This window comes from Hyperolius riggenbachi, chromosome 3 (genome assembly GCF_040937935.1).
Source record: "Hyperolius riggenbachi isolate aHypRig1 chromosome 3, aHypRig1.pri, whole genome shotgun sequence".
NCBI classification, from domain to species: domain Eukaryota; kingdom Metazoa; phylum Chordata; class Amphibia; order Anura; family Hyperoliidae; genus Hyperolius; species Hyperolius riggenbachi.
In genome coordinates, this window is record NC_090648.1 from 54,703,360 (window position 1) to 54,715,294 (window position 11,935).

At 46.3% G+C, this 11,935-nt stretch overlaps 1 protein-coding gene across 2 annotated transcripts in view; it reads left to right on the plus strand.

The window, feature by feature from the left end:
* LOC137562614 (mitochondrial adenyl nucleotide antiporter SLC25A23-like) overlaps positions 1–9,008 on the plus strand; it is an 83,295-nt gene extending 74,287 nt beyond the window's left edge. The window contains exons 8-10 of one of the 2 annotated variants that reach the window (XM_068274121.1): positions 5,483–5,650; positions 7,136–7,289; positions 8,356–9,008. In XM_068274121.1, coding sequence (XP_068130222.1) covers positions 5,483–5,650; positions 7,136–7,289; positions 8,356–8,540 — 507 coding nt within the window. In that variant the 3' untranslated portion in view covers positions 8,541–9,008. The remainder of the gene's footprint in view (positions 1–5,482; positions 5,651–7,135; positions 7,290–8,355) is intronic. The other variant, XM_068274122.1, reaches the window with a different exon arrangement.
* The last annotated feature ends 2,927 nt before the right edge of the window (positions 9,009–11,935 follow it).

Consider the following 11,935-nt stretch of genomic DNA (forward strand, 5'->3'; position numbering starts at 1 on the left):
GGGGCAACTATACTGGCTCACCTATGCCTGGCTACCTATACTGGGGGGACCTATAGCTGGCTACCTATCCTGGGTACCTATTCTTGGCTACCTATACTGGGGGGACCTATACTAAGTGCAACTAGACCTGGCAAACCTATACTGCGGGCACCCATACCTTGCTCCGGGGGGGGGGGGGGGCGCAATTTTTACACCCTCGCCCTGGGTGCATTTTAGCCTAGAAACTGCACTGAATAATCTGCATGTGTAGTGCAGGCTCTTGTGTAATATTGGCTGTGAAATAGATGCGGTACTTGCGTATTCGGATGTTGACCAGACTGGTCTATGTTTTTCACATGCAGAAAAGGTGTAAAGAGTGATTGAGAGCGGCTGATAGACTGTAATCTGGTTCACTAGAAGTGTTCTGGCGCCTCTCAGTGGATTAAATAAAAAGGACACATAAATTACAAGGTTTGAACTTCATTCCAATCAGTAGCTGATATACCCCTTCTGACGACAAATCTTTACCTTTTTTCAAATAGATCATCAGGGAGGTCTGTATGGTTGATATTGTGGTGAAACCTGTGACGAACAGCCCCGCAATCTCGTCTAACTTACTCCAGTACCATCAGGGATTAATCGCCTCTGATGGCTTGTAAGACTGTGAGCAAGTTGACGTTAAAATAGCGGTTGCTGGGTCGTCAGGTAATAATGCGACAACGCGCGCCAATCTTGTCTAATCTGACACCGTTACCATTCGGGGAATAGACACATCCGATGGTTTGTAATAGGGTGAACAGAGTGACGCCAAAGATTGGTCGCACCGCTGCCGGCAATGTAACGTATGCGCAGTCACCCACCAATTCCTGGTACCTTGGCTGCAGTTTACCATAAAGCCTCAGACCCTGAGGGAATCCTGAAGACAGTCAGAACTGCAGGCAAAGTAACCTTTTGGATTGTTTGGTGAGTCCACACACAGTCCAATTTCGATTGTATATACAATCTGTGCTCTCATATAGAGGCCAGGTCGCTGCCACCAATCCGCAATAAAAGTGTGCGAATGCGCTAATTCTAACTCTAGCTAAATCCTGTAGGAAAAAGGGTTAATTTGACAACCTTTCTAGAGATAGCAAAACTAACAATATTTAATATCAAAACAGTTATGGTAACATGTCTCTCTCTAAAGATGTGAATTCTTTTGGCGGAGATTTTTCAGAACAGCACTTAGACAAACGATTTTTAATCGTTTATTTAAAGAAATAATGCAGAACAAAATATAGCAATAGAAACAAATGGATACAGAAATAATAAGGGTACAATATGAAAATAATAGCTGATTACAGTCTGAGCAGTTTGTTAAGTTACCGTGTCCTTTGTGATATGAAGTCCAACAGAAATATGTAAAATCCAGTTATGGAAAGTTATGTGGAATAGATAAGTCTTGTAATAATGCCAATTCCTTTGATGGTATCGGAAGGCTCGACAAAAGACTCTCTCCTCTGTCCAGCATTGTTGGTTTTAACTCTTCCTCTTCCAGAGGGCGGAGTTGTAAAAGGAGATGGGTGTTGTATACCTTCTCCCGCCCTTTGTCATGACAAGCCGAAAGAATAAGCAATAACTGGAATGATCATAGCTCGTCCACAGCCGACCAAAACCTGCAGCGAGTGACACGGGCGCGCTTCTAGCGTTCCCTGTGTCACACAGATACCAAACATGTGCATCTTGGGGTATCCCAAGGCAAATCACGCTGTTGCTTGTTTTCGGATAATGGTAGGAACATTCTGATTGGTTCCACCACACACAAATCATTACTAATAATGGTCTGCTAATTTTGTAATGGCTAGCCTCGACCGAAAACTGATTAATTTAGTAAAATGTCTGAATGACTTATACCTTCATATCAAGGTGAATTAAAAGTCATTCTCTCCAACTCTCTAACTCCCCTCAGGCTAGATGCAGGAATGTGAATGGGTCCTAATGAGTTTACGACCCGGCCTGTTTTATCACCTTTGAAGAAAATTTGTGTGCTATGTGAATGCCTCTGGTTTTAGGGTTTTATTGGGGATCTTCAGGAAGTGTAAACAAGCACTCACATTCCCCCAGTGCAGGGGTTGTGAGATGGGAAAACACTCATTTTCTAACAGCAGGCTAATGAATTTAAAGGGGTACTCCAGAACCGATTTTGTGCGCAATTTACATGCGCTTGCCGCAATGGCGTTCGCGAAATCGTGTCCAAACCACTCCTAGAATCTGATATCATGACCATGATCCTGACAGTTTCCTGTCTGTGAACTTTGATGCATTGTGGGAAATAACGGCTTTTTCCAACTGCCAAGCAAGCAGTATCTCTCTCTGTGTACAGAACTCTCAGTAACGAACATTCCGTACAGATCACCTGGCAGAACTAAAGATGTCACCACCAGTGATACATTTCAGAATGTAAATGAGGGAGAGGAAAGATTTCACAATGGGCAAACACTTAGGCCTGGTGCACACCAAAAACCGCTAGCAGATCCGCAAAATGCTAGCAGATTTTGAAACGCTTTTTCTTATTTTTCTGTAGCGTTTCAGCTAGCATTTTGCAGTTTTGGGAAGCGTTTTTTGTGTAGTAGATTTCAGATATTGTTACAGTAAAGCTGTTACTGAACAGCTTCTGTAACAAAAACGCCTGGAAAACCGCTCTGAAGTGCCGTTTTTCAGAGCGGTTTGCGTTTTTTCCTATACTTTACATTGGAGGCAGAAACGCCTCCGCAATCCAAAATCTGCAGCACCCCGGGAGTATGCGTTTCAGCAAAACGCCTCCCGCTCTGGTGTGCACCAGCCCATTGAAATACATTACCCAAGCGTATCCGCAGCTGCAAGCGGATCGCAAACCGCAGCCGAACCGCTCTGGTGTGCACCAGGCCAGACTAAATAATCTATAAATGAATATTGTCAGCAATAAGCAATTTAATTAATTATGTTAATTTTCACTACAGTTCCTCTTTAAGAATTAACACATTTACATACATATTAAATGTACAGCTGATCTATTCCACGGACGGCATCTCAGGCGTACATTGAAAATGGCCACAGGGATATTTGGGCGCAGGGTGAAGCCAAAAGATGTCTCATCCTACTCCTGCTGAAACTCAGGGCAGTGTTAAATACTATTCCCCTCCGAGTGCTTGCATTTCTTTGTCTCTTTGATAGAAATCCTACAAAAAATATGCAGTGTGTCTACTTCCTGCTTTCATGGAAGCAGACATAGGGTTAACATCCCGTGTTTACAAATTAGCTGCTCTGTATGGCAGCCAGCTGACACAGCTGAGAGATTAAATTACAACTTGAGATTAGTCACAGATTGGGGGGGTTTAGACAGGCTAAACTCTCTAAATACATACAGGGTGCATTTCTCTTTGTTTTCTTTCCGTCCTGTGCAAGAGTTCAAGTCCACTTTAAAGTCTTCATTTATTTAATTCATTGTAAATTCATGTATTTTTTATTTGATCCATTGAGAGGCGCCAAAGCACCTCCAGTGAGCCAGGTTACAGTCTGTTTTCTTTGGAGCCGCTGAGGAATCTGCTGCTCTTCAGTCATGCAGTACACTTTGCATGTGAAAGAAAGAAGTTTAGAATCAGGATGATACCATTTATTGGCTTACTTAGAAGAAAAGGAGTAAGCTTTCGGCTATGAAGTCTTCCTCAGACTCTATTTCTGCATACTGACATAATTTAGAACATACAGTTATGTACTGTAACTTGGGAAACACAAAATATAACATTACTGCCCTAACTAAAACGCGGCATCCCCGCGGCTGTAATCTAACTAAATCCCCCCCTAACTCCCCCCTCCCTCCCCCGCAAAATCCATGACTTTCTTGGCCGTGTATTTTGCTGCTGGAGGAGGCAGAGCTTTCAGCTGTAGCTCTGCCTCTCCACGCGTGTATCAGAGCCGGATCGCCGCCTCTTCCCGCCTTTCTCAGTCTTCCTTCACTGAGAGGGGCGTGGGGGGAGAGGCGGAGATACGCGCTGATTGATGCGAATGGAGGTAGAGCTGCAGCTGAAAGCTCTGCCTCCTCCAGCAGCAAAATACACGGCCAAGAAAGTCGTGGATTTTGCGGGAGAGGGAGGGGGGAGTTAGGGGGGATTTAGTCCGATTTCAGGCGCGGGGAGGCAGCGTTTTAGTTAGGGCTATTATGTTAAAGACATTTTTGAAATAAAAGGATGATTTTTATTAGGCTTCAGTGTCTCTTTAAAGAGAGTCTGAAGCGAGAATAAATCTCGCTTCAGACCTCATAGTTAGCAGGGGCATGTGTGCCCCTGCTAAAACGCCGCTATCCCGCGGCTTAACGGGGGTCCCTTCACCCCTAAATCCCCTCCGTACAGCGGGGGAGCGCTTCCTGGTTGGAGCGGGGCAGGGCTAACCGCCGCAGCCCTGCCCCACGCGCGTCTGTTAGACGCGTATCTCCGCCTCTCCCCCGCCCCTCTCAGTCTTCCTTCACTGAGAGGGGCGGGGGAGAGGCGGCGATGCGCGTCTGATAGACGCGACTGGAGGCAGGGCTGCAGCCGTTAGCCCTGCCTCCAGGAAGAGAAAATTTTACGACCAACTTGCGACCAAGTCTTGCAGGGGTGGGTTTGGGGGTGAACGGACCCCCGTTTAGCCGCGGGATAGCGGCGTTTTAGCAGGGGCACACATGCCCCTGCTAACTATGAGCTCTGAAGCCAGATTTATTCTCGCTTCAGAGTCTCTTTAACCGCTTGCCGACCGCGTCACGCCAGAGGGCGTGGCCGCGGCGGCAGCCCTAGGACCAGCTAACACCGATTGGCGTAAAGTCCTGGGGCAGTAGTTTGCAGGAGATTGCGCGCAGGCTGCGCGCGCATCTCCCGCTTGGTGGGCGGAGCAGAGCACCGCCTTCAGTCTCCAAGCGGCGATCGCCACTCGGAAGACTTACACGGCGAAAACGCTGTGTATTTGCATGTACAGCGCTGCAATCAGCAGCAGCGCTGTACTGGGGACAGCCGTGTGCCACGGCTGTCCCCCTGGGGGACAAGAGAGCGATCGGCTGTCATAGGCAGAAGCCTATGACAGCCGATCGCCGTGATTGGCCAGCTGGGGGGAGGGAGGGGGTTTTGAAAAAAAAAGAAAAAGAAAAGGATAATAAATATTACAAAAATATACAAATACTTATTTAAAAAAAATAAACACAGGGGGGGCGATCAGACCCCCACCAACAGAGAGCCCTGTTGGTGGGGAGAAAAGGGGGGAGGAATCACTTGTGTGCTGAGTTATACGGTCCTGCAGCGAGGCCTTAAAGCTGCAGTGGCCAATTTTAAGAAAAAGTGCCTGGTCTTTAGGGGGGTTAACACTGTGGTCCTCAAGTGGTTAAAGGAAATAAATATGGCATCCTCAAGATATTTCTCATTACAGTTGTCCTTTAATTGCATCCAATCCAAGAAGTCCCATGATGCATTTTGGCAGCATTTGTCTTATTACTCACGTTCGTACCTGGAATGTCTTGCAGGTGTTGAAGACTCGGCTGGCTCTGAGGCGCACTGGTCAGTTTGCAGGGATGTCAGATTGTGCTAAGCAGATCCTGCGCACTGAAGGGCTGAAGGCTTTCTCTAAGGGCTACCTACCGAACCTGCTGGGGATCGTGCCCTACGCCGGCATTGACTTGGCAGTGTATGAGGTAAGTCTAACGTTAACGGGAAGAACAAGCTATGTCACCTATCCTGTGTGGCTTGTCCACATCTAGCCATTGCCAGTGTAAACACAGAAAGACAAGGCCCATCAGAACCACTCCATCACAATCCTAATCTTACTCACCATGTACAGATCTGATCTCCCTTTAATGTAATGTTTAAGGGCCCCTTCACACTAGAGCCCGTTTTCTGCAGTTTAACGCAAAGGGGAAACTTTGCGTTAACCAAGGTAAAACGAAAGTCCATAGACTTTCATTTTACCTTTCACACCCGACGCTGCGTTTCGATGTGTTGCTATACGGCGCACCCGGGAGCTTTTAATCGTCAGGAGCCTGCCTTTTACCGTCGGGTGAGTTCATAGCTACCACCGCTAATTGCGTCGCTCCACAACGACACACCGCAGTTGTTAGATGGGAAAGAGCCCTAAAGGCTCTGCCTCTGTCACAGGAGACCTGGGTTTGAATCTCGGCTCCTCCTGTTCAGTAAGCCAGCAGCTATTCAGTAGGAGACCTTGGGTAAGTCTCCCTAACACTGCTACTGCCTATAGAGCTCACCCTAGTGGCTGCAGCTCAGGAGCTTAGCGTCCTCCAGGAGAAAAGTCTTGTCCTATACCAGCATCCCAGATCCCCTATTATTCTCTCTGCATACATTGCCCTCTGGGAAATTCAGCTCTGTTTTAGGGCCCATTCACACTTAAAATCGCAAAATCGCCTTTTTGCTCTAGCGATCTGTCCTTTATAAGGACTGTACCGCGATCGCTGCTGCATCGCCCAGAGAATGCTACAGGTAACGTGTTTGCGATTGGCGCTAGTGAGAACACTGCCATAGGGTAACAAAGCACTAGTGCTTTAAAAAGCACCAGCGCTTTAGCGATTAGCGGGAATCGTTTGGGTGAACGGGCCCTGACTGCTTAGCACTGTGTGTGTTCCATCTGAGCTGTCATTGCGTTTCCCTTCAGCAGAGGGTTTGGCCTTTCACTTTGAAGTCCCTAAATATTGCTAAATTCTCTTGGTAATAAAATCTTTTCTGTCTCTGTAAAACAGTGTGTACTCCCCAAAACTTAAAGCAAACCTAGAGCCTTCCTGCTCCTCTCTCCGTCTCCTCATTCCCCTGCTGTCCCTGTTCAAAATTTGCCCTGGAAGCACTTGTGTCCCCAAGTACTTCTGAAGACGGGGAATTCATACTGCGCACGTGCGAGCTTGGACTTGCGCATGCACATTACGGATCCGCTCGTCTTTGGAAGCTTTTGAGGACACCAGTACTTCCGTAGACTGTCCAAGGAAGGCCAAGGACATATTTGGCCTGTCAGGTTGAAGACAGGACAGCGGGGGAACCAGGAGACAGAGAGGATCGGGAAGGGGTGATGCAACCCAGAAATAAATAGGTGAGTATCTATTTTTGTCAGGGTCACTCTAATATCTATTTTGCTTTCTCTCTTAATGACCTCTTGTGGTTTCCCTTCCCTCTCACAGACTCTGAAGAACACATGGCTACAGCGGTACCGAGCCAGCACCAGCGCGGATCCAGGGGTTCTGGTACTGCTGGCCTGTGGCACTGTATCCAGCACATGTGGCCAGATTGCCAGCTACCCACTCGCCCTGGTCAGGACACGCATGCAGGCACAAGGTGGGAACACGTGAACATCTGGGTGACTTTGGGGCTGATTCACATGGACCAGGCTTTCTCAACCAGGGTTCCCTGGAACCCCAGGGTTCCTTGAGTACTCTGCTGGGGTTCCTTGGCATTTTCCCCCATCGTGGGGGAAGCATAGTAAAGCACATTATAATAGGTGGTACTGTAACAAGAAGCACTAAATTAGGGTCTCAGGAGACAGTATAGTGAGTGGCAATGTAATAGGGGGTAGTGAAATAAACAGCCACATATACTTTTAAAGACAATCTCCTGCAAAACACATGCAGGGGTTCCCCGAGATCAAAAAATTGTTTGCAGGGGTTCCTTGAGATCCAAAAGTTATTTGCAGGGTTCCTTCAAGGTAGAAAGGTTGAGAAAGGCTGACATGGACTCTTCTAGACTGGAGAACGATGAAGCGATCCTTTACAACAGCCAATTGCTGTTCAGTAATGTTAGAACACACAATCCAATTTTCTTACAGATTTACCATCAGATCGAATATTTCCAACAGGTCCGATCTGATTTCCGATCGATTTTCCATAGAAGTGAACGGAAAATCAATCGGAAATCAAATCGGACCTGTCGGAAATAATCCATCTGACAGTAACTCTGTCAGAAAATGGTATCGTGTGTACCAAGCATAAGGGCTGATTCAAACTTGGAGCTCAAAACTCCAAGTGTAAAGTAAAATGCTGAGAATCCCCCATGAGGAGATGGTGTAGTCCAAAACCTCTCAGACATCTACTGTAAGTGTCAGGGACATAGGCAAAAAGTAATTTACAGTAAATTTCACCGTGAGAGATGTACATCGTATATGTATGCATTCCCCCCCTTTTACTCACTCTCTCCCCCCAGCCCCCTCTCTTTCCCCCCACTCCCCCCTTTTTCCCACCCTCCCTACCCCCCCCCCATCTCTCCTCCCTCCCTCCTCTCTCTCTCTCTCTCTCTCTCTCTCTCTCTCAGCATACACATTTTTGTACCTGCTTTCAGACACTTCACTGAAGAGATGCAATGTCATGAAATACATTCATTATTACCAATAAAATGTTCTTTCTTGCAGCCACCATCCAGGGCTCTCCTCAGCTGTCCATGGTGGCCCTCTTCCGCTACATCGTGGCCCGGGAAGGCGTCCTTGGCCTGTACCGGGGAATTGCACCGAACTTCATGAAAGTGATCCCGGCAGTGAGCATCAGCTACGTGGTGTATGAGAATATGAAACGTGTGCTGGGCGTCACCAGTCGGTGAGGAGGTCCCACCCGGCCAGCCCTCCTATCACCATAGATCACTTCAAGTACACGGACCATTTCAGAAACCTGAGACTCGTGCGGCATTGTTACCAGTGGCCACTGGCCACGCCCTGACACTCACCACCCAACCGCTGACCAAGTGCTGATGACAGGCTCCTCCTGGTACATCCTGGACTTGGACTCAGTATCTGAATTCTGAGGTAACTCCCTATTTTTTTAGGGTGTTTCCCTTGATACGGATACTGCACAGACTTTCGGGGTGGCTGTAGCTGCCGTATTGCACTGATGCTTTGGGTGGGGGGGAGAGAGTTCTCAAACCCACCCAGAGAGTTGGATGGACACTGAATGTCTTTTTGTAATGATTGTATATTTTGCATGTAAGGAATTTGGTTTTTTTGGGGGGGATTGACTGAAAGCTTCTCTTGTTGCATTAAAGCTGAACTCCAGGTAAGTATAAATAACACCACCACTGGTATCTGTCCATTAGATGTATTTTTATATCCAGCTGGTATAAGTACCTGAATGGGTCTTTATATTGATCCCTGTAGACCTCTGACTGCCGGCCTTAGACTAGGAGAGGGAGGGAGGGACTTGCACACTGCCAGGGGAGGAGATTGCTTACTTGAGGATAAATAGTACTGCTGCTCTTCACAGACCAATCAGCAAGCTAGGTGTGTGCTTGACCAGTTGGCATGGAAATGGAGTGGAGGAATGTGAGATCAGGTCGGGCTTCCTGTATGGGCTGTCTAGAGGCATCTGAACCACAGGACTGGCTGGATGAGTTGACAGATCTTTTGTTAGGTGATACATTTCATATATAGTGTATGTAAATAGTTTATTCAGCTGTTTTGCTTGGAGTTCAGCTTTAGTAGACCTTTTTTTAGTGAATGTAATGAAGCGCACACTGAATGTAGAGTATTAGGGTTTATAGTGGGATTTTCTGATGGTCAGGCTGTAGAAGTTATCCGTGCTATAAGCTAGTGAACAACCATGCAAGGACTGGGTTTGTCTTGCAGAAGACTGAAGTCACAGTGGCCAGTAGCCAACTCAAGGCCCTTTGCTTTCTAGGTCTTATGACACGCCTTCTTTCCAGTGCTAGTCAAACCTTGAATTGTAAAATCTAAGAAATAAGTGAAAGTAGATAGCTGGGCTAAGCTATACTCACCTTCTCTGTGGTTGTCCTAGTCTGGAGATAATAAAATTCAGTTTAGCTCGTGCTGGATTAGGTCCTGCAGGTCTGGACATATTGTTGTTCAGCCGCTGTTCAGTGGTGTCTGACTCTTTGCGACCCCATGGACCACAGCAGCCAGGCCCCTCTATCTTCTACTGACTCTCAAAGCTTTTCAAGTGAGCTTTAGGTTCTGCTTTAAATTTGTAAAAGAGAGATTGGCCTGTTCACTGCTGTCCCACATCCTGGATCTCCCACTGGAGGCAATTAGGCCGAGTAATCATGAAACTACTCCAACTGCAGCATATTTCAATTTTTCTACTGTATGTATCGACTTTTTTGCCCCCTCCCCTCCTTCTACCATGCATACAGTTAAATATAAGGTGCCCCCCCCCCCCCAAGTCCTCCTTATACGGACTAGGACTGATAGAAGTTCCAGCGATGATGTTATGATCAGGCTTCCAGCTTGGTGTCCGTTATCTTCTGGAGGTGTCGAAAAAGGGGGTGTGGCACTTATGGCACCCACCTCTCCCTTTGCCGCCAACTAGTAGGGAGATGTGAGTTTTGCAGCCACTGACTTCTGTCCAGTATATCAAGCATTGAGAGTGGGTGGGTTTTGGTAAGTGATTTGTTGGGTTTCTTGGGATACGGTGCTGATGGCCATTTAACTGGTGCCAATAGGCCCTGAGTGCTTTGGCTTTATGACTGTCTTGTTGGATATTGGAGTCAAATGACTCTGAAGTCGAAGACCCTCGGAGCTCAGCTTTAGGAGGGGAATGGGGGGGTATGTAGAAGTTGGTTGATGGGATAACTAAGTGTTATTACTTAGAAATGGTAAGAGTACAATGCTAAAGAAAGATGAGGGTTCTTGAATTTGGCCTTTATGCCAATTTACATCGTATCCTTTGCAGATTATGGGACTCTGAATGTTCATGACGTGAACTGCCGGTTTCAGCAGTTCTGTTTGTTCCCAATACTAGAATGACATCCTGGGTTGATCATAGCTTTTTACAACTGTTCCTGCATTCTAGTTCAGAGTTCTGCTCGTAACAGATACATTGGCAAAAATTTACGCATTGAACCAATAGCGCATAAAAATGTATGTGTTAATGTTCCTGCACTAGTGGGAATGCGTAAAAACGTACGCAATGCGGCCCGCCGACCTCCGAGGTCGGCAAGCTGCCAGCGGGGAACTGGAGCAGCAGTGAGTGACTACAAGGGCACAGGATGGCTGCATGGGGCTGGTAGAAGCCCCAGGTAAGTGAAACTTATTTTTTTATTTTGCTTGGACCTTCCCTTTAATGAAAAATGGCCTGGTCTTTAGGGGGGTTTAAGCCAGTGGTCCTCAAGTGGTAAAAGAAGATGAAAAATGATCTCCTAGGAGAAAACTTGGGAGAAAAGGTGAATTGAATAAGGGCCTTTATCTATGTTATGCCTTTTAAGTCACCAACAAGCCAGAAAATAATCAGCAACATTTTGACAGTACTTACCTACTTTTTGGCACTTTTTACATTTGCATTGTGCTAAAAAAAAGGTATATTTAAAATTATCTGCTAGGAAAAAAGGTGACTTGAATAAGGGCCGATACCTCTAGAAACCGATGCCTGTCACAACTTCACAACACTTTCCATAAAACTCTCCCTCTCCACCTTACTGTTATAAGGTAGCAAACTGATACTATGACATGTTAAAGCCCAGCTAAAACCAGCATTTAACAAGGGAAATTCTTATATCTGTCAGTTTGAGAAGTGAATATAAACCGTGTACAGAAGCAGAGTGGGGAACACAATATTGTTTTCATAGGCTAAATGTGCTTGTTGCTTCAGTACATCTTGTTTCCTCTCCTCTGTGGATTCAGATGGTAGGCGGGTCAATCATGTGTGATCATGTTACATCTAATGTAGGAGGAGTAATAGATGCCTGAGTACATTTCCCAACATCCTTGCATTATATTAGAGACCATGGGCCTGAAGTGCTAACATTATCGTTTGAGCAGCTACCATGCGCTGTTTTTACTGTGCAATATCTTGTGAAATGTAGTGCATGATGCACTAAATTTGTTACATGTTACTTCATGTATTTTCTACATGAGTTCAATTTTGTGGTACCAACGTTACGTTAACAATCGTAATTCTGTACACGTCAGTGTAAAAGCATGTACCACTCACATGGTTACAGTGTTTGGAAGTGTACACATGTACATTACTGGTACCACAATGCAACCA